The sequence below is a fragment of the Plectropomus leopardus genome, chromosome 14 (genome assembly GCF_008729295.1).
Source record: "Plectropomus leopardus isolate mb chromosome 14, YSFRI_Pleo_2.0, whole genome shotgun sequence".
Classification (NCBI taxonomy): domain Eukaryota; kingdom Metazoa; phylum Chordata; class Actinopteri; order Perciformes; family Serranidae; genus Plectropomus; species Plectropomus leopardus.
This window is the reverse complement of record NC_056476.1, coordinates 24,430,149-24,456,284: the sequence shown is the minus strand read 5'-3', so window position 1 is coordinate 24,456,284 and position 26,136 is coordinate 24,430,149. Positions and strand designations below refer to the sequence as shown.

General features: G+C 35.8%; 2 protein-coding genes across 2 annotated transcripts; both read right to left on the bottom strand.

Moving 5' to 3' along the window:
- Positions 1–16,798: 16,798 nt before the first annotated feature.
- LOC121953841 (interferon-inducible GTPase 5-like) lies at positions 16,799–19,742 on the bottom strand. Its single transcript, XM_042501082.1, is given in 6 exon segments — positions 16,799–17,172; positions 17,175–17,318; positions 17,321–17,536; positions 18,728–19,097; positions 19,100–19,303; positions 19,664–19,742. Coding segments are annotated over 5 exon segments (1,191 nt in total). The 5' UTR covers positions 19,289–19,303; positions 19,664–19,742; the 3' UTR covers positions 16,799–16,900.
- A 1,762-nt stretch (positions 19,743–21,504) lies between these two features.
- On the bottom strand, positions 21,505–24,121 carry LOC121953368 (interferon-inducible GTPase 5-like). Its single transcript, XM_042500416.1, has 3 exons — positions 23,998–24,121; positions 23,066–23,639; positions 21,505–22,561 (listed from the first exon to the last, which is right to left on the bottom strand). Exons 2-3 carry the CDS (start codon positions 23,622–23,624, stop codon positions 21,930–21,932), a joined length of 1,191 nt encoding a protein of 396 aa, XP_042356350.1. The 5' UTR covers positions 23,625–23,639; positions 23,998–24,121; the 3' UTR covers positions 21,505–21,929.
- Between the last annotated feature and the right edge of the window lie 2,015 nt (positions 24,122–26,136).

The window sequence follows — 26,136 nt, the reverse complement described above, 5'->3', positions numbered from 1 at the left end:
TGACTTTTTGGTATTTTTTTGGCCCTTTTTTCAACATGCTATGCAATGGCCCGCTTCTATGAGCTAAAATAAGTTGTTTTAAGCAAGTTTTCGGACATGTCAAAATTTGAGATTTTTTGCCATACTATAGTATGCGGTTTTTGGCCATTTTTTCAATATGCTGTATTATGACTTTTTGGCCCTTTTTTGGCCTTTTTTTAAACATGTTTTGCAATGGCCCGCCTCTACGAGCTAAAATAAGTTGTTTCGACCACTTTTTGAGACATGTCAAAATTTGAGATTTTTGCCATACTATAGTATGCGGTTTTTGGCCATTTTTTCAATATGCTCTATTATGACTTTTTGGTATTTTTTTGGCCCTTTTTTCAACATGCTATGCAATGGCCCGCTTCTACGAGCTAAAATAAGTTGTTTTAAAGCAATTTTTCGGACATGTCAAAATTTGAGATTTTTGCCATACTATAGTATGCGGTTTTTGGCCATTTTTTCAATATGCTATTTTATGATTTTTTGGTATTTTTTTAGCCCTTTTTTCAACATGCTATGCATGGCCCGCTTCTACAAGCTAAAATAAGTTGTTTTAAGCAAGTTTTGGGACATGTCAAAATTTGAGATTTTTGCCATACCATAGTATGCGGTTTTTGACCATTTTCTCAACATGCTATATTATGACTTTTGTCTTGGCATTTTGGGGCTCTTTTTTTCAACATACAATGCTATGTTGCATCGCTGTGGGCTAGAATGAGTTGTTTCAACCACTTTGTGAGACATGTCAAAATTTGAGATTTTTGCCATACTATAGTATGCGGTTTTTGGCCATTTTTTCAATATGCTGTATTATGACTGTTTGGCCCTTTTTTGGCCCTTTTTTTCAACATGCTATGCAATGGCCCGCCTCTACGAGCTAAAATAAGTTGTTTTAAGGAATTTTTCGGACATGTCAAAATTTGAGATTCTTGCCATACTATAGTATGCGGTTTTTGACCATTTTTTCAACATGCTGTATTATGACGTTTTGGCCTTTTTTTTTTTGGCCCTTTTTTCAACATGCTATGCAATGGCCCACCTCTACGAGCTAAAATAGGTTGTTTGAAGCAAGTTTTGGGACATGTCAAAATTTGAGATTTTTGCCATACTATAGTATGCGGTTTTTGGCCATTTTTTCACTATGCTATATTATGACTTTTTGGCCCTTTTTTGGCCCTTTTTTTGGCCCTTTTTTTTCAACATGCTATGAAATGGCCCGCCTCTACGAGCTAAAATAAGTTGTTTTAAGCAATTTTTGGGACATGTCAAAATTTGAGATTTTTGCCATAATAAAATATGCGGTTTTTGGCCATTTTTTCAATATGCTATATTATGACTTTTTGGTATTTTTTTGGTCCTTTTTTCAACATGCTATGCAATGGCCCGCTTCTACGAGCTAAAATAAGCTGTTTTAAGCAAGTTTTAGGACATGTCAAAATTTGAGATTTTTGCCATACTATAGTATGCGGTTTTTGACCATTTTTCTCAACATGCTGTATTATTACTTTTTGGCATTTTGGGGCTCTTTTTTCAACATATAATGCTACGTTGCATCTCTGTGGGCTAGAATGAGTTGTTTCGACCACTTTTTGAGACATGTCAAAATTTGAGATTTTTGCCATACTATAGTATGCGGTTTTTGGCCATTTTTTCAATATGCTATTTTATGATTTTTTGGTATTTTTTTGGCCCTTTTTTCAACATGCTATACTATAGCTCGCCTTTACAAGTTAAAATAGGTTGTTTAAAGCAAGTTTTGGGATGTGTCAAGATTTGAGATTTTTTGCCATACTATAGTATGCGGTTTTTGGCCATTTTTTCAATATGCTATATTATGACTTTTTGGCCCTTTTTTGGCCCTTTTTTTCAACATGCTATGCAATGGCCCGCCTCTACGAGCTAAAATAAGTTGTTTCGACCACTATTTGAGACGTGTCAAAATTTGAGATTTTTGCCATACTATAGTATGCGGTTTTTGGCCATTTTTTCAATATGCTATATTATGACTTTTTGGCCCATTTTTGGCCCTTTTTTTCAACATGCTATGCAATGGGCCGCCTCTACGAGCTAAAATAAGTTGTTTTAAGCAAGTTTTGGGACATGTCAAAATTTGAGATTTTTGCCATACTATAGTATGCGGTTTTCAGCCATTTTTTCAATGTGCTATTTTATGACTTTTTTGGTATTTTTTTTGGCCCTTTTTTCAACATTCTATGCAATGGCCCGCTTCTACGAGCTAAAATAAGTTGTTTTAAGCAAGTTTTGGGACATGTCAAAATTTGAGATTTTTGCCATACTATAGTATGTGGTTTTTGGCCATTTTTTAAATATGCTATATTATGACGTTTTGGCCCTTTTTTGGCCTTTTTTCAAACATGCTATGCTATAGCTCGCCTTTACAAGTTAAAATAGGTTGTTTCAAGCCATTTTTGGGATGTGTCAAAATTTGAGATTCTTGCCATACTATAGTATGCGGTTTTTGGCCATTTTTTTCAATATGCTATATTATGACTTTTTGGCCCTTTTTTGGCCCTTTTTTTCAACATGCTATGCAATGGGCCGCCTCTACGAGCTAAAATAAGTTGTTTCGACCACTTTTTGAGACATGTCAAAATTTGAGATTTTTGCCATCCTATAGTATGCGGTTTTTGGCCATTTTTTCAATATGCTATATTATGACTTTTTGGTATTGTTTTGGCCCTTTTTTCAACATGCTATGCAATGGCCCGCTTCTACGAGCTAAAATAAGTTGTTTTAAGCAAGTTTTGGGACATGTCAAAATTTGAGATTTTTGCCATACTATAGTATGTGGTTTTTGGCCATTTTTTAAATATGCTATATTATGACGTTTTGGCCCTTTTTGGGCCCTTTTTTCAACATGCTATGCAATGGCCCGCCTCTACGAGCTAAAATAAGTTGTTTCGACCACTTTTTGAGACATGTCAAAATTTGAGATTTTTGCCATACTATAGTATGCGGTTTTTGACCATTTTTTCAATATGCTATTTTATGACTTTTTGGTATTTTTTTGGCCCTTTTTTCAACATGCTATGCAATGGCCCGCTTCTACGAGCTAAAATAAGTTGTTTTTAAGCAAGTTTTGGGACATGTCAAAATTTGAGATTTTTGCCATACTATAGTATGTGGTTTTTGGCCATTTTTTAAATATGCTATATTATGACATTTTGGCCCTTTTTTGGCCCTTTTTTTCAACATGCTATGCAATGGCCCGCCTCTACGAGCTAAAATAAGTTGTTTCGACCACTTTTTTTTGAGACATGTCAAAATTTGAGATTTTTGCCATCCTATAGTATGCGGTTTTTGGCCATTTTTTTCAATATGCTATATTATGACTTTTTGGTATTGTTTTGGCCCTTTTTTTTCAACATGCTATGCAATGGCCCGCTTCTACGAGCTAAAATAAGTTGTTTTAAGCAAGTTTTGGGACATGTCAAAATTTGAGATTTTTGCCATACTATAGTATGTGGTTTTTGGCCATTTTTTAAATATGCTATATTATGACGTTTTGGCCCTTTTTGGGCCCTTTTTTCAACATGCTATGCAATGGCCCGCCTCTACGAGCTAAAATAAGTTGTTTCGACCACTTTTTGAGACATGTCAAAATTTGAGATTTTGCCATACTATATAGTATGCGGTTTTTGACCATTTTTTCAATATGCTATTTTATGACTTTTTGGTATTTTTTTGGCCCTTTTTTCAACATGCTATGCAATGGCCCGCTTCTACGAGCTAAAATAAGTTGTTTTAAGCAAGTTTTGGGACATGTCAAAATTTGAGATTTTTGCCATACTATAGTATGTGGTTTTTGGCCATTTTTTAAATATGCTATATTATGACATTTTGGCCCTTTTTTGCCCTTTTTTCAACATGCTATGCAATGGCCCGCCTCTACGAGCTAAAATAAGTTGTTTCACAACTTTTTGAGACATGTCAAAATTTGAGATTTTGCCATACCATAGTATGCGGTTTTCAACCATTTTTTCAATATGCTATTTTATGACTTTTTGGTATTTTTTTGGCCCCTTTTTCAACATGCTATGCAATGGCCCGCTTCTACGAGCTAAAATAAGTTTGTTTTAAGCAAGTTTTGGGACATTTCAAAATTTGAGATTTTTGCCATACTATAGTATGCGGTTTTTGGCCAATTTTTTCAATATGCTATTTTATGACTTTTTGGTATTTTTTTTGGCCCTTTTTTCAACATGCTATACTATAGCTCGCCTTTACAAGTTAAAATAGGTTGTTTAAAGCAAGTTTTGGGATGTGTCAAGATTTGAGATTTTTGCCATACTATAGTATGCGGTTTTTGGCCATTTTTTCAATATGCTATATTATGACTTTTTGGCCCTTTTTTGGCCCTTTTATGGCCCTTTTTTTTCAACATGCTATGCTATAGCTCGCCTTTACAAGTTTAAATAGGTTGTTTCAAGCCATATTTGGGATGTGTCAAAATTTGAGATTCTTGCCATACTATAGTATGCGGTTGTTGGCCATTTTTTCAATATGCTATATTATGACTTTTTGGCCCTTTTTTGGCCCTTTTTTTCAACATGCTATGCAATGGGCCGCCTCTACGAGCAGCTAAAATAAGTTGTTTCGACCACTTTTTTGAGACATGTCAAAATTTGAGATTTTTGCCATACTATAGTATGCGGTTTTTGGCCATTTTTTCAATATGCTATATTATGACTTTTTGGCCCATTTTTGGCCCTTTTTTTCAACATTCTATGCAATGGCCCGCCTCTACGAGCTAAAATAAGTTTTTTAAGCAAGTTTTGGGACATGTCAAAATTTGAGATTTTTGCCATACTATAGCATGCGGTTTTCAGCCATTTTTTCAATATGCTATTTTATGGCTTTTTGGTATTTTTTTGGCCCTTTTTTCAACATGCTATGCAATGGCCCCTTCTACGAGCTAAAATAAGTTGTTTTAAGCAAGTTTTGGGACATGTCAAAATTTGAGATTTTTGCCATACTATAGTATGTGGTTTTTGGCCATTTTTTTTAAATATGCTATATTATGACGTTTTGGCCCTTTTTTGGCCCTTTTTTCAACATGCTATGCAATGGCCCGCTTCTACGAGCTAAAATAAGTTGTTTTAAGCAAGTTTTGGGACATGTCAAAATTTGAGATTTTGCCATACTATAGTATGCGGTTTTTGACCATTTTTTCAATATGCTATTTTATGACTTTTTGGTATTTTTTTGGCCTTTTTTCAACATGCTATGCAATGGCCCGCTTCTACGAGCTAAAATAGGTTGTTTTAAGCAAGTTTTGGGACATGTCAAAATTTGAGATTTTTTGCCATACTATAGTATGCGGTTTTTGACCATTTTCTCAACATGCTATATTATGACTTTTTGGCATTTTGGGGGCCCTTTTTTTCAACATACAATGCTATGTTGCATCTCTGTGGGCTAGAATGTGCTGTTTCATCCACTGTTTGAGACATGTCAAAATTTGAGATTTTTGCCATACTATAGTATGCGGTTTTTGGCCATTTTTTCAATATGCTATATTATGACTTTTTGGCCCTTTTTTGGCCCTTTTTTGGCCCTTTTTCAACATGCTATGCTATAGCTCGCCTTTACAAGTTAAAATAGGTTGTTTCAAGTAAGTTTTGGATGTGTTCAAATTTGAGATTCTTGCCATACTATAGTATGCGGTTTTTGACCATTTTTTCAACATGCTATATTATGACTTTTTGGCATTTTGGGGGCCTTTTTTCAACATACAATGCTATGTTGCATCTCTGTGGGCTAGCATGAGTTGTTTTGACCAGTTTTGAGACATTCAAAATTTGAGATTTTTGCCATACTATAGTATGCGGTTTTTGGCCATTTTTTTCAATATGCTATATTATGACTTTTTCGGCCCTTTTTTGGCCCTTTTTTTCAACATGCTATGCAATGGGCCGCCTCTACGAGCTAAAATAAGTTGTTTTAAGCAAGTTTTGGGACATGTCAAAATTTGAGATTTTTGCCATACTAAAGTATGCGGTTTTTTTTGGCCATTTTTTCAATATGCTATATTATGACTTTTTTGGTATTTTTTTGGCCCTTTTTTCAACATGCTATGCAATGGCCCGCTTCTACGAGCTAAAATAAGTTGTTTTAAGCAATTTTGGGACATGTCAAAATTTGAGATTTTTGCCATACTATAGTATGTGTTTTTGGCCATTTTTTAAATATGCTATATTATGACGTTTTGGCCCTTTTTTGGCCCTTTTTTCAACAACATGCTATGCAATGGCCCGCCTCTACGAGCTAAAATAAGTTGTTTCGACCACTTTTTGAGACATGTCAAAATTTGAGATTTTTGCCATACTATAGTATGCGGTTTTTGACCATTTTCTCAACATATGTTATATTATGACTTTTTGGCATTTTGGGGCCCTTTTTTCAACATACAATGCTATGTTGCATCTCTGTGGGCTAGAATGAGTTGTTTCAACCACTTTTTGAGACATGTCAAAATTTGAGATTTTTGCCATACTATGTGCCATGTATGTGGTTTTTGGCCATTTTTTAAATATGCTATATTATGACTTTTTGGCCCTTTTTTGGCCCTTTTTTCAACATGCTATGCAATGGCCCGCCTCTACGAGCTAAAATAAGTTGTTTCCACCACTTTTTGAGACATGTCAAAATTTGAGATTTTGCCATACTATAGTATGCGGTTTTTTTTTACCATTTTTAAAATATGCTATATTATGACTTTTTGGCATCTTTGGGCCCTTTTTTCAACATACAATGCTATGTTGCATGTCTGTGGGCTAGAATGAGTTGTTTCAACCACTTTTTGAGACATGTCAAAATTTGAGATTTTTGCCATACTATGCGGTTTTTGGTCATTTTTTTAACATGCTATATTATGACGTTTTGGCCCTTTTTTGGCCCTTTTTTCAACATGCTATGCAATGGCCGCCTCTATGAGCTAAAATAAGTTGTTTTAAGCAATTTTTCGGACATGTCAAAATTTGAGATTTTTGCCATACTATAGTTTGCGGTTTTTGGCCATTTTTTAAATATGCTATATTATGACTTTTTGGCCCTTTTTTGGCCCTTTTTTTTCAACATGCTATGCAATGGCCCGCTTCTACAGCTAAAATAAGTTGTTTTAAGCAAGTTTTGGGACATGTCAAAATTTGAGATTTTTGCCATACTATAGTATGCGGTTTTTGACCATTTTTTCAACATGCTATATTATGACTTTTTGGTATGTTGGGGCCCTTTTTTTCAACATGCTATGCTATAGCTCGCCTTTACAAGTTAAAATAGGTTTTTTTCAAGTAAGTTTTGGGATGTGTTAAAATTTGAGATTTTTGCCATACTTATAGTATGTGGTTTTTGGCCATTTTTTAAATATGCTATATTATGACGTTTTGGCCCTTTTTTGGCCCTTTTTTCAACATGCTATGCAATGGCCCGCCTCTACGAGCTAAAATAAGTTGTTTCGACCACTTTTTGAGACATGTCAAAATTTGAGATTTTGCCATACTATAGTATGCGGTTTTTGACCATTTTTTCAACATGCTATATTATGAGTTTTTGGTATTTTTTTGGCCCTTTTTTTCAACATGCTATGCTATGGCTTGCCTTTCCAAGTTAAAATAGGTTGTTTCAAGCAATTTTTGGGGTGTTTCAAAATTTGAGATTTTTGCCATACGTTCGTATGTGATTTTTGGCCATTTTTTTCAACATGCTATATTATTACTTCTTGGCCTTTTTCAGGCCCATTTCTCAACATGCCATGCTATGGTGCCTGTGTGTAAGCTATAATAAGAGGTTGTCAGACGTTTTTGGGTCATGTAGAAATTTGAGCAGTTTCCATACTATAGTATGCGAATTTTGGTCATTTTTTCAACATACTATATTATGACTTTTTCGGATTTTGGGGGCCCTTTCTTCAACATGCTATACTACGGCGTGTCTCTAAGAGCTATAAAAAGTGGTTTCCAGCGATTTTTGACACACATCAAAATTTGAGAATTTTACCATTCTATAGTATATGAATTTTGGTCATTTTTTCAACATGCAATATTCTGACTTTTTGGCCTTCGTTGTGCCGTTTTCTCGATATGCTATGCTATGGCGCATCTGTATAAGCTATAAAAAGCAGGTTTCACTCAATTTTGGGTCATGTCAAAATTTGAGATTTTTGCCAAACTATACTATGCAACTTTTTGGCCTTTTTTGGCGCCTTTTTCAACATGCCATACTATGGCACATCTCTTTGAGCTAAAACAAGAGGTTTTCAGACATTTTTGGGACACATCAAAATTTGAGACATTTTCCATACTTTAATAATGGATTTTTTCTGCATTTTTTTTAGCATGCTATATTATGAATTTTTGGTATCTTTAGGCCCTTTTTGCAACATGCTATGCTATCGCGCGTCTCCATGAGCTATAATAACAGGTTATCCAACACTTTTGGGACACATCAAAATTTGAGATTTTTGGCAGTTTTCTCAAGATGCTATATTATGACTTTTTGGGGCCCTTTTTTCAACATGCCATACTATGGCACGTCTCTATGAGCTAAAATAAGTTGTTTCATGCAATTTTTGGGACATGGAGAAATTGATTTTTGCCATACTATAGTATGCGAATAATGGCCATTTTTTCAACATGCTATGCTATGGCGAGTCTCCATGAGCTATATTAAGCATTTTCCACCCATTTTGGGGATATTAATAAATGTAGTCTATTTAGCTATACAATAATATGCGTTTTTCTGCCATATTTCTGACATGCTAATTCACGATATTTTGTGTCTTTCTTGGCTTTTATTTCCACTTTGTATACTATAACGTGTCTCTCCAGCTATAATATGTCCTTTTCAGTAATTTTTATGCTTTCGCAAAATCTAATGTTTTTCAATATGCGAAATACTGTATTGGCCAGTTTAGATTTATTTCACCTTTGTATACTATAATGTGTCTTTACAAGCTATAATCTGTCATTTTCAGCCTTTTTTTTTTGCAAAAAACCAATTTTTTTTGCTATACTACACTATGTGGTTTTCAGGCCATTTTTGTCATGCTAAATTATCACATTTTTGGCCTTTTGTTCCACATTGTATGCTATGATGGGATTCTACAAGCTTAAATACGTTGTTTGTTGTTGATGTTTTTTTGTCATACTATACTGTACAGTTTTCGTTGATTTTTTGACATGCTAAATTATGATGTTTTTGGCCTTTTCTTTGATATTGTATGATATGGTGTGACTCTACATGTTCTAATATGTCATTTTCAGACATTTTTTTTGACATGTCAAAGTTTGATGTTTTTGGTCATACTATAAGTTGTTGGTTTGGGCCTTTTTTTTACATGCTTAATTATGACGTTTTTGGACTGTTTTTGACATTGTATGCTATAACGCGACTCCGCTACTAACGCTACAATATGTTATTTTCAGCTATTTTTTGGACATGTCAAAATTTGATGTTTTATGCCATACTATGCAGTTTAAGGCCATTTTTTCTAACACGCTAAATTAGAAAGTTTTTAGCAATTATTTCATCATTCTCTGCTACAACGCGATTCTACAAGCTATAATATGTTGTTTTCAGCCATTTTTTGAACATGTCAAAATTTGACGTTTTTTTTGCTTTTCTATACTATAGGGTTTTCGGCCATTTTTTCTTACATGCTAAATTAGGAAGTTTTGGGCAATTTTTTGATATTGTATGCTATTACATGACTCTGTAAGCTATATTATTTTATTTTCAGCCATCTTTTGTACATGTCAAAATTGGACTCTTTTTCACCATATTATGCACATTTTATGCACAATTTATTATGTTTTTAGCCTCTGTATTTTATGTCTGTACAGGTACTGTACATAACACAGACATAAAATACTATGTTTTGGTTTTTTAAAAATTATTTCTTGACAACACCATGACTTTTTTTAGGATTTTTGGAAGACATGCTATCCTATGTCGTTTTTCTATGATTTACGGGAAACATTACGGGTTTTGGGACCTCATACTATACTATAACCTTTTTATGACTTCTTTGATGACAAACATTGCTGTGATATTTTTAGGAATTTTTTTTTATACATTGACCTCAGTTTTTTGGCATGCTACGCTCTGAGCTTTTTTTTTTTACCCATTCTTTTCTCTGATTATTTTTTGTTTTGTCCTTCTCTATATCAGGACTTTTTTTCATGTCCTGCTAGAGCCTTTTGTTTTTGCTCACCTTATTAAGGGTCAAAGAGGCAACACAAGCTACTGAACCTTTTTGTTCTTGTTCCTCTTCTTGTTCTTCTTTTTTTTTGTGTGTGTTTCAACTACAGTTCATGCAGCAAAAGGCTGATGAACAAATCTCACCAAAACTGTCAGGCTGGTTGAAAATTCCACCCACTACTCAAGCAAACAAACAAACAAAACAATACACTCAATGACCTCAAGGTGCCATTGTAACAATCAATCTCACTCAAGTGTGTATGCTTTTTACGAGCTTCATCAAACAGACTTTGGATATTCTGCCTGTAGAGGGTGCCATAAATGTGAAAAGTTACTATCTCATAGTCAGCTACAGGGATTTGTAAGAAAATTGGTTTGCACCATTAAGAGTCATGATTCAGTTGGGACAATTAGGTAACACTTACTTAAAGTGGGCATGACTTATTACAGTAAATCTATATTTGTAGTCATTTCACTTTTCAAATCTTAAATCATAATAAATCACCAGCAAGTCATTGCAGCACATCCACTTAATTGTGACAAAAATTAGTTTTACTGAAACCTGTGGTCAATTCAAAAGTCTGTCACTCTATATTTTAAGAATATGCAAAATCATTTAATATCTTCATCTCCATAAGTCTTCATTTTAATGGTACCAAAACTGTCAAACATATTCTTTCAATAATGGATATCAAATGTTTCAAATGCCTTTACAATTGGTGTAACGGTGAGCTTGCAGTGACATTTAATATCTTTGCTGTAATTTGTACTCTATGTACAACATTTTATATTTCATCTTATTTTTTAACCAAATGTCACCAAAATATTTGACAATATACTTGTCATTTTTTGTCTTAAATTTATCACAAACACATTGGATGTTGCAAGTGCTTGAAGCCTAAAAAGACACATGACATCATTGCTTTAGCTTGTCAGAGGGTTTGTGGGAAAGTCATGTCTTACCTGTGGAGCAATGGATCAATCATCTGCTCTATGAATACAGGAGTCACAGGTCCAAATCCCAGGCTGGATAGCATGACACTTTGTTACACAGTACACCAGAAGTGACTTAATGTGTGATTTCTTTCAGCATTATATTGCCAACAGTAAAATTGTTCTCAATATTTTGAGAGCTCCCTCTCTCTGTTTTCTTCCTCTGAGGCTGCTTCCTGGCCTTGGAGCCTGTGGGCGGGGCTGGAGAGCTTTTCAGGAAACTGCCTGCACCTGGATAGATCTGCTAATTTGGCCCATCTGTTGCGATTTCTTGTGGTTTAAAAGTTGGCATAAATCACATGCTACTTTCATTCATTCATTTCAAAACTGAAATTCCCAATCTAATGTGACAAATCTCAAATATCCAGTATATTTATCTCATAAAAAAAAACCTGTTTCATTCATAATTCATCCTGTCAAAACCTACTGTCACCAACTGTTGTCAGCTGGTTTGTTTATTGGTTGAGTGGTAAGATGGATTTTGTTCAATAAAAAGGTTAAGAGTTTAATTCCTGCTTGTGCCATCCCATGTCATTTGAATCTTTACATATTCCACGTTAACTTTTGACACTTTTCATGTTATAGCACAATTTGTGTATAAATCTAGAGATACTGAATACTTAACAAATCTTTCACCAAATAAAAATTCAATACAAACGTAGTCATGTGAATCATGTCATGTTTATAAAAGAAGATGTATATACTTCAAAATAGCATCAGCTGCTCGTGGGTTTAATATTGTCTTCTGCTGTTGCTTCAAACAAACATCACCGCCATTCACGTTCACACTTTGGCTTCATGTCGTATTGATAATTGTAAATCAGTCCTCTCAAGTGTCATCATGAACACCCTGCTCTTCAGCAACTTCACTGGCTTTCTGTTAAATGCCGTATCAATTTCAACATTCTCACGATTAAGATCCTTCATAACCTATCCCCTCTGTATCTCTCTGAACTCCTTCATACCTACACACTCTCCTGTACTCTTAGAGCCTCTGCAGCAATCCAACACACGTCACCATCTGCTCGCTTTATGACCTTCCTTTCCCACCTCCTGTCTGAAACACAGCGCTGAAGCTATATAATCTAAAGGTCACACACATATGTATATACATTTTTTTTTTTTTTTTTTTTTTCTTACCAAATCTTTTTTTTTTTTTTTAAATTGTCTGGTTATTTTATTAACTTATTACTGGATATTACTGACTGTCTTGTCTTCATGATCTGTGAACACATTGCTGTTATTACTTGCTATGCTATGCTAAGCTATGCTTAAGTGGCACCTATAAATGAAATGCATTATTTTGATTGTTTTATTCTATGATAGATGCATTAATGTATTAAACTATAATGAAACTGTATTTTTTTTTTGCATGATCTTTGTTCACACAATGCATGAAAAAATACAGAATTTTGACACTGGTGTTATCGCTGTATTATTTCTAATGCGTAAAAAAAAAAACACAGGAAGGATGTATATCAATTAAAATGTGTGTATTTGCTTGAGTGACGTTGTGTTGTAGTTCCTAACAGCGACCACTGGGGGGCAGAAAATATCCGTCCATCGGTGCCAACAAGACAGAACAACACACATCACTGAGCAAGAATTTTGGTGATAAAATACAGAAGACAGTGGTGTTTATAATATTATGTCTCTTGTGTAAACAGGAAACCATGCTACATATATTGATTACTACATAGTGATAACTACATGGTTGATAAGAATACAGAAACTACTATACCTACATTAAACACAAATTTTAGGATATATTTTCAAGCTACTTTTAGAAAATCAATATGGCAATGCATGCAAGTTTTGTTGTATTACACAAAAAAAAGAAAGTTATGTTTCTTCCCATTTTGAAATGAAAAAGAATCATGTTTTAATGTGCCATAATTGATAAGATGCTTAATTAATATCTGCGTTTATAAGAGTAAATTACATCTATGCCATTAGATGGAATGATGAACTGAAAAACATATGATGAATGATTGCTTAAATGTGCAGCTATAATACAAAAATATGATTTGTATGTACATATAAGTCATAGAATGCTTTCTGCTCAACAACATGGTAACTATGAATACAGAAACTATTCATCAACAAGACACTCAGAGTGTCAGACTACCATGCTACCTTTAGAAAATGGTTGAAAATGGTAATACATCACAAAAATAGTCAAAATGTTTTGTTGCACTATACAGTATGACTTTAAAAATGCAATGATAGTCTTTCCCATTTTAAAATGACAGAGGCACTTTTGATGTGCTGTGAGCGACAGGATGTTTTCATTAATATGAACATTCATGAGAGTAAATAGCTCCTATATAGAGACCATTGGATGGAATTATCAATTGCTAAATGTATGATGCATGATTGCTAAATATGTGCAGCTAGAATAGCACACATAATAGAACAGCACTTCTGCAAATAGAAAAAAGCATACAAAGCAATTTATTCAATAATAATTCAAAAGCTCTTTCTGCCATTTTAACTGTGCCATTGAATGCCATTGCCATTCACTTTATCACATATCACCCTGAGGTATTCAAACCCAGGGCCCTTTCAAACACCTTCTGTGCATCCTCAGCAAGCATACTGAGGAATGTATTGAGAGCTCTGTAGGTGAAGGTGAAAGAGAGGGCCATTGCTGCTGGGATTCCAAATATTGGAATGAATCTGGAATGAATCTCTGCTGTCGGTAATACAGCTCTGCCTGCAACTTTAGCAAACTCCCTCAAGACAAGCTCTGGGGTTGTTTTTACTGTAGCTAACGGTGAAATTATGACAGCAATCAGATCATCCAATGGCACACGTGCATAAACAGCAAGTCTCTTAAGTGACGGCATGTCAAGACCAAACCCAATTACCCATCTCGTAACAACACCAACCAACAGGGTCAAATCAACATCAACAGAGAGCCCAGCCTAATTTGAGCCTGTTTGAGCCTATAAGCAGTTACCAGTAATATTAAGTTCAGGTAACATTAGCTGGGACGGACAGTGCATGTCCTCTCTGTGAGCATCGTGCTCACTGTGTTCTGAAATATAAGCTTCTATTACCTTTGATGAAGGACAAAAACACAAAAAAATAACCCTCACCTTTCAGCAGTGACTTCTGTGGACTCAGTCCGGACAATGTATTGGCTTATCAGGCCTCAACCTCCTCGGAACACAAAATATTCTCACAAGACAATGATTAGCCGACTAAGTCTGTCAGTGGAGGTTTAATTCAGGTGGAAATGTAGCCACATCATTTAGCTATTTAAGTTTCAGTGGCCCACTAATTCCACACTGGAAAAACATTTCACTGCAAACGAAAGTGCTGCATTCAAAACAGTTTCCTTGTAAAACATGGAAGAATTATCAGCAAAATGTATTTAAAGCATCATAGTTAAATGTAGTCATTGTGCAGTAAAGGGGTCACGCTCTTTTATAGGTAACTATGCTTACGTTTAATTCCATCAGATGGAGCATATTGTCAGAAAGGAAAGAGGACTTTTTCAGAATCTTGCATAAGCCCCACAGGAAGTCAGGGCCAGCGCTGGTTAGGCTAGACCCCAGATGTGACATAATGACAGGAAACGTGTCAAGAAAAGGACCTCTGAATTGAGGTGCTGACCTGATGCTAATGTCACAGATGTGTTGTGTGACTTTAAAGAGTAATTTAAATCATGACCCAAACACAATGCAGACGGGGGCTGAAGTTTTAAATCACTAAATCTGTTAGCTAAAACACCAGTTAAAATTAACCTATTAGCTAAATTTGCTGAAATACAAACCAAATACACCAAACGTATCACACAATGTAAGAAAGAAACAACACACACACAAGTAGGGCTCTCTCCAGTTGCAACTTTCATCAGCCTCTCTGATGTTTTGGGGTTACTGCATGGGCTTGTGCTGGCTCCCTAAGTTCAGTAGTTCAACAGTAATACATGGAAGCAGGGAAATGAACTGTCTGAGGACACTCAATCCTCCATTTTCCCACAAATTGACTCCCACATTCCTGCAGCACTCAGTTGGTACAACATGCCACATGCTTGAGCCAAACTCCGTCTCCTCCTCTCCTCTGCTCCACTCAGGACATCAGTGTGATATCATCTGTTCCCCTGACCTTTGAACTCTCTCCAGCTGACCGTCAGTTGCGTTTTTCCCTCATCTCTTCCGATCTGCTGTTGTCACTGCTGCTGTGATCCCTGGTCTCCTCTTCTCTCCTGCTTCACACACCAAACCTCTCAGCATGCATGCCCGGAGATATATTGACTTTTGTCTTCCTGTCAAATATTGTATCGATTTCAAGATTCTCAATTTTAAGACATTTCATAATCTATCCCCTCTGTATCTTTCTGAACTCCTTCACACCCACACACCCTCCTGTACTCCTGAAGCCTCTTCTGCGATCCAACACACATCACCTGCTGCTCTTACGATCATCAAATCAAGCACCTTCAGCCGTTCTGCCTCTCTCCTTTGGAAACTCTCCCACTAAACATTTGATATATTGATTCACTTTCCATCTTCAAATCCAGTATGAAGACACACTTTTGAAGCTAAACGATCTAATGGTCACACACATCAATAATTGCAGTAATGATGAAATTAAGATGATTTTTACCTAATCTTTTTAATTCTTTTCATCTTATTCTATCAACTTGTATATTACTGGTTTATTACTTTATCTGTTTACTGGCTTATTTTAAAAAGCACTTGAGTGCTTTATTATTAATAAAAAGCACTATTATTAATAATAATAATAATAATATTATCATTATCATTATTTTTATAATATGAAAGAAGCACTGATAAATAAAATAATGCTGAAATTGCATTTTTCTTGTCTATGATCTTTATTTGCACAATGCACACAAAAAAAATAACATTATATTGACACTGGCCTCATTCTTGATATTTCTTATGCATGAAAAAACACATTAAGGATGTGTATCATAAAACTATAAACATTAGTACTGACATTTTTAATTATAAAAGTGACACAGTAGTAAAAATTGCTGCAAAGACACAATGACACCCATCACTGTGCAAAGGCCTTTTGGAATAAAACGATCATAGATGACAGTGGTGTCTCTAATAATCTGCCCTTGACTTGTGTAATTAGGATTACACTGACCATACTGATATGTACATGGTTACTATGAATACATAAAACTATATACAAATATCACACAAACGGTTGGATATATTATCATGCTTTGTTTAAAAAATGGTTAACAAAAATGACAATGCTTCACAAAAATATTCAAAAAGTGTGTTGCAATATATATATATATATATATATATATATATATATATATATATATATATATATATAATATAAAAATACAGTCATATTTCTTTCTATTTTAAAATGATAAAGAGGCATGTTTTAATGCACTCTTAGCAAAACACACTTTCAATAATATTTGCTATAATAAGAGCGATAAACACCTATATAGAGCCATTAGATAGAATGATCAGCTGCACGATGTAAAATGCATGATTGCTAAAAATGTGCAGCTAGAATACAAGTTAATGATTTGAACACAACATTTTATACAAAATTTAAAAAAAAAACAAAATGCAATCTCCTGTTAATGATTACTCAGAAGCTCTCTGCTGTTTAAACTGTGCCATTGAATGCCATCGTCATTCACTTTACATCATACTGGTGTGTTCAAACCCAGGGCCCTTTCTAACACCCTCTGTGCATCCTCAGCAAGCATGTTGAGGAATGTTTTGAGAACTCTGTAGGTGAAGGTGAAAGAGAGGGCCATTGATGCTGGGATTCCAAGTATTGGAATGAATCTGGTTCCTTCCTCTGCTGCCAATAATGTAGCTGCACCTCCAACTTGAGCAAGCACCCTCAGGACAAGCTCTGGTGTTATATCTACTGCAGCCAGTGATGAAACTATGATGTCACGCAGATCATCCATGGCACATGTGCATAAAAAGCAAGTCTACGCAGTGACGGGATATCAAGACCAAACCCGATTACCCATCTTGTAACAACACCAACCAACAGGCTTATGTCAACAGCAGCAGAGAGCCCAGGAACTGGTACAGCTGCTACAGCTGCTAAAGTGTTGCTAAGTATTTTATTTTAGAATCAAAAGCCTTTTTCTTCTTGTTGATGACCTCCAGGCTGATGTTGGGCATGGCCATCAGCAGAGCATTTCTCTTGTGTGCAGGAAGTTCTCTCTCAAAGGTGTTCAATAACAGAGGGAAGTCATACAGGCGGAGGTCAACGCTGGACACCAGGAAGACTTGAGGAGAGACCACACCTTTCTTTTGAAGACCTGTGTGACAAAAGGAAAACAAAAATTATGATAAGAAATAAAGCAATTACAATTTTAAACACACTGAATGTGCCTATCAAAGGGAACATGACAGTGTAACTTGTACACATTTTTCCTGGCATTATATTAGGCATTAAAAAATAACAAATTACATCATATTGAAACTGTCAACGCTTTGCACCCATTCTGTTAAAGTCAGTGTCCCAGAGAGAAAGTTTTGTTTTTTCCTGTGATTTGAACTGGCCTCCTTCAAATTACATTTTTTAATCATCACTGATTTAAAATCTCATTTTAAAAACAATCACAATATGACAGCTTTATTGGTCAAGAGAGGCAGCAGATTGGTATCAATAACAGATTTTATTTAAAGTTCTGTTTGCCTACATTTTGTTAGATATTGCATAATACATTAGCTGAACTGTTTTATTTACTTTGACTAAATATAATATAAACTGTTTGTAAAGGTGCCTCTAATACATTTTGAAGATAAAGTGAGGAGAAGACTTAAGAGACTATTGTCTCACTCTTATTTTAAAGTCAATGTTCAACCAAGAAAAAACTGGAGATTATTGGAGACAGTAATACAGAATTATGAGGAAAAAAACATGTCATATAAAAACATCACATTGTTTGCTTTTACAAAATATATGTTATCCTCCATCAAATAGATCTGAAAAAATAAACTCTACTCTAATTCAGAAAGATAAATGTTTCAGCACCTAACACATGGACTTCAGGATGTTTCTCCATGTTTTAGACTTTATGATTCAAAAATTGTGATGAAGCTTTTCTTTACAAAATTTCAAGATAACAACCAGAATTTATTACAAAAATAATAGTCTGTTGTGTAAGTGAAAATGATGACTGCAAAAAGAAACAGCATCCCTTCAGTCCACTGTTCTTTGCAGGTCAATTTGTCTCAGTAAACATCTATTTAAAAAAACAGAGACCAGGATCTGTCAAGAGAAACCTGGACTGTCCAACAATGACTCGACGTCTTCACCACCTCAGCTACCAAGTTTTCCACTATGTGTCATTAACTGAGATGTTTACACTGTGAGATTTCTCACAGTACTGATGTAGTAGTACTGATGTAAAGACACATCATAGCTTTACTAGTTTGTTGTTCTGCGACTTGTTTTTGATGACTGACATTAATCTCACTGCTGTGTCATCACAGAAGTCACTTACCTTGAATGCAGTTCTCCCTGATTTTTTCAAGAGTCCTTTCTTTATTGAACTCTGACTTCTGTTTTCTTTCCTCATTACTTATGTCAGTGTCAATCTTTGAGCGAACAAAGTAGAACTCTTTCTTCATCTTTTTAATCTCCTGAGCGAGCTTCACGTCATTTTCTCTAAAGCGAGTGTCTGAGATGATGATGAAGAAGTCAAACCTTTCAAATCCAACACGCTTCAGGTACTTCTTAGCTGGAAACTTGGTGGTGCCAACACCAGGAAGATCCCAGAGTGTAACATTGGGAAAGTTTGGATGGGAGTATGATGTAGGCTCTGAGGTGGTTTCTGTAACACCAGTAGGGGCGGCTCCTTCATCCCCATCATCTCTATTTCTCTGAATGCATTAACAAAGGAAGATTTACCAGAGCCTGTCTCTCCTGTGACAGCAATATTTAGTGGAATATTATCTTCCTTATCCAAATACTCTTTGATTTTTTTATCAGCTAAGGCTCGATTATTGCTTTCTAGTGCTTTTTTAATTTCTTCAGTTGATTCATGATCAAATGGATCTCCCATGGTATTCCCTGAAAACTGGGGAAAAAAAGGGGTTAAAAGTAAAAGTCATTTTTTAGTCCTACAATGATCCAACAACATGTACATCAAATCTTATATTCAATATAAATCTGACATGTACACTTAATTTTTAGAAATCCCTTCTTCCTTTAAAATATATGATGATGCAGTATAACCTTGAAAGCAGCATATGCGTTATACTGAGGTGTGCAAATTATAACAGATGTAGGTAAAATCTATTCACATTACACCTTATATTAACAAACATTATGATACAGTGTATCATGAAGTGCCTGCTTTAGACAATGATAAACAGCTTTCTCTTTTGTTTCATCAAAATAAAAACTTGTCTTCTGCTGAATATTGGAAGCTACTCACCCTGGAGTCTTAATGTTGAAACAGATGAGACAAGAGTGCACCACCCTGAGTTATGAAGTTGTTGAGCTGCAAGAAAAATGACATCCAGCTTCCTCACTCCTGTAAAAAACTTTAGAAAAAGCTTGTCAGGGTTCAGACAGATATAGTGAAGACAGTGACCAATAAAAAAACATCTAACTTTTTATGAAGGACAGTTGATTGGTTCTCTGTATCAGCTGACTTTCAAGAAACTTCAAAAATTCACAACCATTATTCCCCTTTGTGTTTTCTCTCTTTTTTGTTTGTTTGTGTTTGTTTAATAGGAGCTTGGGTTTGTTTGAAGCCTACTGATGATGTAAACCCTTTTGAGACATTAATTATAATCACACCCTATTTGATAAATAAAAAATAATAATTTTGAAGAAGAAGAAGAATGAGAATAAAACCATTTTTCACCAGAGAGATGAGGGGCTTCCTTTGAGGAAACCATAAAAGTTGTTAGTAACTCAGTGCATACTCCATGTTTGACATTAGACTGGTTGAGATCCAGTTCAGGTTTTGGCATGTTGATGCCTGTTGGCTCCCTCACAGTCCTGTTTGTCTTGATCCATGTCAAATCTAAACATACTGGTGACACGTTTCATTCCTCTGTGTCCTGTGTTGTCTACCCACGTCTTTACATCCTGTGCTTTTATGTTTAATTATGAAAATATCTTTTAAATTTTCTTGCTGTACTCTGTTGTATTTCTTCAGGTCTACAGCTGCTGAAGTGAGTCTGACCAACTTTTCTAACTGGATGTTGTGTTTAGTGTGTGTTTTTGCTGTGCTGTCACATAAATAATAAACATCCATGTGCCAAAATGTGTGAAAACTAAAATCCTCTTCAGTTACAGTTACAGCCTAATTTGTTGTTTTGTATTTAAATTTTCTATTTTTGCCTTGTGTACTGCAAGTCTCTTCCACTTTGCTGTTGTCACTGCAGCTGTGCTCCCTGGTCTCCTCTTCTCTCCTGTCTCATCCACTCGACCTGCATTTGTTAATTAGCTGAGAGGATACAGGTGAGGAAAGGCACTCCCACAGACACCAGTGCACCAATCAAAACAACCACCACCAACAGTACGAGTCAACACAAATCCCCTTACACATACACACAAGCCATCACCGTGTGACACTAAGCCCCTGAAACTGAAAACACTGTCCTTGCTGAACAACAGGAATCCTGTCGTTCTGTATAAACCTTGTTGAAAGAGGGTAGTTATACACATCATGTGGGTGTAAGCCTGTCAAAAAACAGCATACACACTTACTCCCTGCCACACAAGTTTAGGTCACTTCAACCTGACAAAGACCCAAGTAGGATTGAGATATTGCAATTATATATAATTGTACATAACATTGCAAAATTTCTTAAGTGATAAAAACATAATTGGACAAGCTTACAGATCACCAGCAGATGGCAGTATTTGCATAATGATTTCTGTTTTATTAGCATTGAACTGAAGAAAATTTAACAACATCCAGTATTTTATGTTAAACGGACAGTACTGTGGAGAACTCAGCATGTTGAGGTCAGTGGGCTTACCAGGGAGATACAACCGTGTGTAATCAGCATAACACTGAGAGAGACACCACCAAGGGAGCATGTACTCTGAGAACAAAATCCGTCCATAGATTGACCCTTGAGGCACACCATACTCGATATGGAAAAAGGGCATTAACAGTGGACACTGAGACAGGAGGCCCCGGGGAAGACCCAGGACACGCTGGAGAGACTACGTCTCACAGCTGGCCTGGGAACGCCTCGGGGTCCCCCGGGAAGAGCTGGACAAAGTGGCCGGGGAGAGAGAAGTCTGGGTTTCCCTGCTTAGGCTGCTGCCCCCGCGACCCGACCCTGGATAAGAGGAAGAAAATGGATGGATGGATGGACAGAGACAAAGAACTTCCTATTTGACAAATATGATGAGAACCAGTTAAAAGCAGCATCAGACTCGCCTACCCGGTGTCTCAGTCTGTCTCAAAGAAAGCTGTCAACAGTTGTGTCAAAGGCAGCACCTAAAGAGCACTAATAAGAGAAAATTAAAACTATCTTGAGCCCACTGGATGGAGGAATCAATTGCAAAATATATGATGCATGTTTGCTAAAATGTGCAGCTATGAAACAAGTTTAAGATTTGTTTATTGTAGTTAAGAAAAGTATAATACAATCTACCCACAAAATAATTCAAAAGCTCTTTCTGCAGTTCTCAATTTGCCATTAAATGTCACTGCTTTTCACTGAATATCACAGCTAGGTGTTCAAACCCAGGGCCCTTTTAAACACCCTCTCTGCATCGTCAGTAAGCATGTCAAGGGATTTCTTGAGAGCTCTGTATGTCAACATAAAAGAGAGGCTCATTGCTGCTGGGATTCCAAATGTTGGAATGAATCTGGACCCTTCCACTGCTGCTAGTAACACAGCTGTGCCTGCAAACTGAGAGAGCAACTTCAAGACAAGGGCAGGAGTCAGTTTTGGTGCAGCAAAAGGTGAGACTTTGACAGCAAGCAGATCATCCACTGGCACATTTATACATTCAGCCAGTCTCTGCAGTGATGGGGTATCAAGACCAAACACATTTACGTATTTTTTAACAACATAAACCAACATGCCCACATGAACAGCAACAGAAAGTCCAGGAACTCGTACAGCTGCTACACCTAAACCAAGCAGAGCATAGTACTTTATTTGGCCACTGAAAGCTTTTTTCTTCTGGTTGATAACCTCCAGGTTGATGTTGGGCATGGCCAGCAGCAGAGCATTTCTCCTGTGAGCAGGAAGTTCTCTCTCAAAGGTGTCCACTAACAGAGGGAAGTCATACAGCTGGAGACGAAAGTTGGACACCAGGAAGACTTGAGGAGAGACCACACCTTGTTTCTGGAGACCTGTGAGACAAAAGGAATAAATCATAAGATGATCAGATAAAACATAATTAGAACTTTTAAAATGTATAAGATGATATGCATATCTAGGGACACATTATTGAATTCTTATTTTGGATGTTTTTTCCCCTGGCCCCATAAGCTTCGGTAAAATGGACATTAAAAAAAAAAATCTGTTAACCTTCTCCACACATTCTGTTCAAGGTCCCAGGTCCATTTGAGAAGTTTTATTTTCCCCATGATCTGAACTCACCTCATCCAAACTATGTTTTTAATTCATCATCAGTCATGCAATTTAAAAACGATCACCAGAATGACAGCTTTGTTTGTCAGGTGAGTGACGGCTTTTAATGACTTTTAGTCTTTGATTTGTTTTAATGTTTGTCTTATTTTGTAAGATATTGCAAATACATCAGCAGACCTGTGTTTTCTAGAGTCACATGAATATAATGACAAACATGAGCACTGATGTAAAGACATGTATATGTGATTAGATGAGACACTTACCTTGAATGCAGTCTTCCTTGATTTGTTTAAGAGTCGTTTCTGTGTTGAACTTTGACTTGTGACGTCTTTCCTCGTCAAGTAAGTCATTGTCAGTCTTTGAACGCAGAAAGTAGAACTTTTTCCCCATTCTCTGAACCTCCAGAGCAAGCTTCACATCATTTTCTTTAAGGCGAGTTTCTGAGATGATGATGAAGAAGTCAAACTTTTCAAATTCAACAAGCTCTAAGAACTTGTCAGCTGGAAACAAGGTGGTGCCAATACCAGGGAGATCCCACAGTGTAACATGGGGATAGTTTGGATGGAGGTATTCTGTAACCTCTGAGGTGGTTTCTACAAAACCAGTAGGGGCGGCTCTCTCATCCCTGTGATCTATGCCTCTAAATGCATTAACAAAGGTTGATTTACCAGAGCCATACTCTCCTGTGACAGCAATATTTAGTGGATGATCATTCTCCTTCTCCAAATACCTCTGGATCATTTTAACAGCTAAAGCTGGATTATTGCTTTTTAGTGCGTTTTTAATGTCTTCAGTTGATTTGCAATCAGTTGGATCCTCCATGGTAATCCCTGAAAACTGAAATAAAAGTTAAAAGTCAATTTGTCTTTTAGAAAATAGAAGAAAATCTAGTCCTGCAATGACCAAACATCATGCACATATAATCTTAAAAAACAATAAAAAATCTGACATGTACATCACATCTTTAGAAACTCCCTCCTCCTTTTAAATATCAGATGATGATGCAGTATAAACTCAAATACAGCAGATCAGCTGGGCATACTAAGGTGTTCACATTACAACAGAGGATTTTGACATCTATTTATATTAGCACAGTTTTAGTGAGCATGGTGATGTTCCTGTTTAGACAGTGATAAGCAGCTGCCTCATATAATTAGATTAGACAAGATTTAACAAAACATTAGAAGCTACTCACCCTGGTGTTTTAATGTCGAAACAGACGAGATATAAGTACACCACTCTGAGAGGTACTGTGTGTTGTTTAGCTGCAAGAAAAGCCCACATCCAATTTCTTGAGCTCAAGCTGTGATAAAGGGGACGGCGACCATTAAAAACATCCTCCTACAACTCACAGAAAAGTGATTGGTTCACTGTAGAGCAGCTGACTTACAAGAAACAAACTGGCTTACAAGAAACATGCAGAGCTGAGGGCAGCACACCCTGCTGGCTACTATCTGCAGGTGACTGATACTTCAGCACTGTCCTCTGTCTCTACAGATGTGTGGTAGTCTTTACATGAGACATTACATGAGACTACTAATACACCACATGAAGAACAGTGCAAAGTTTGTTACATAATACGAAGCAGTGAAAAGCACAGCAAAGCCAAATATTTAACTCATGTTTTCCCATCAGCCTTATCAGTAAAATCACCTGCTTTACAACAAACATGGAGAGGAGGGGTTTGTTTGTCACTGAGCTGTACCCTTTGGCACATGCACTGGCACTCATTCAGACAAACTGTTTCCCTTCAATAAGTTTTACAGTTTATCAAGATCTGGTTCAAGCTATGTCACATTTCAGTTTCAGAATAAAAATGTATGGCTTGTAAAGAAATACAAAATAGAGTGTTGAAACGTGGATACATTTTTAGGCTTCATGGCAATACAAAAAATATATATATCTCAGTATTTTAAAAACTCTAAACTCATGTATGCTTCTAAAATACAAAACTTTGAAATGGACAACTGTTACAATAGTGTTAAATTAAGAAGCTACTGTCATGTAATAAAGTTGAAAAAAAGTAATGTTATATTAGAGTTAAATAAAATATTGTTATAATTAGGTAAACTAAAGCGGAACCACTGGTGCTTTAATGTTTAAGTGCCCGGCTTGTCTCTAGCCCTAAGTATTGATGTTTTGCTGTTACTTAAAGCCTCTGCTCAATCTAGATGTCAGTACCTATTAGCAGAGTTAACCTGTTACTGCAGTGCCTGTAAATTTGAGAATTTATTCACTTTGAGCTTGAAACAAACCAACAGCTCTACAGTTTATGTAAGAATGATATTAACAAGTTGCAGTGGTGCTCCTTTTAACTAAATGGTCATGGTCTGGAGCCCTGCAGATACAAAAAAACTCATGAGAAAGTGATCTGGACTAGTGGAGGAGTGTGTGTGATGAATTATGTTTGTGAGTGGGTTTTTTTGGGACGTGTGTGTCTGTGAGAGGAAGAGAGGTCGTCAGGAAACTACCTGCACCTGGGGAGATCTCCTAATTCTGCCCATCTCTTTTGATCTCTTGTGGTTTAAAAGCTGACATAAATCAGAATTTTAAAACTGAAAGTCCCAGTTTACTGTGACAAATATCAGATATCCAATACATTCAACTCAAGTAAAAAATAACTGTTTTCAGTTTGTAATTCATCCTGACCTATCAAAACCTACTATTACCTAGTATTCATCATGAACTCCAGTTGACCCAAAATTTAGCTGCCTGTATTGTCACTTGATCTCCCTCCACAGATCACATCACTCGTGCTCTACAGCAACTTCACCAGCTTCCTAAATACTCATATTCATTTCAGCATTCTCACTTTTAAGACCCTTCATAACCGATCCCCTTTGTACCTTTCTTAACTCCTTCATACCTACAAACCCTTCTGTACTCTAAGTGCTTCCACAGCAATCCAACTCACATCACGCTCTGTTTGCTTTACATCCATGGACTCAAGAGCCTTCAGCCAAAACTCTCTCTGAATTAACATTTGCAAAATTTATTCACTTCCCCATTTAAATCCAATATGAACATCTGATCTAATGGTCACACATATAATGACGTTCGCAATGATGGGGACATGATGATAATTTTTTTAAATTCATCTTTTTAATTGTTTTTGGTCAAGTTATTTTAAAAACTTTATACTGTATATTACTGATTTAGTTGACTTTATAATCTGTGAATATATTGCTTCTTATTTTTAACTGTCTTATAAGGCGTCCTTGAGTGCTTTGAAAGATACCTATAAATAAAATTTATTTTTATTATTATTATTATTATTATTATTATTATCATAAATAGAAATATGCATTGATAAAGAAAATAATAATGAAAGTGC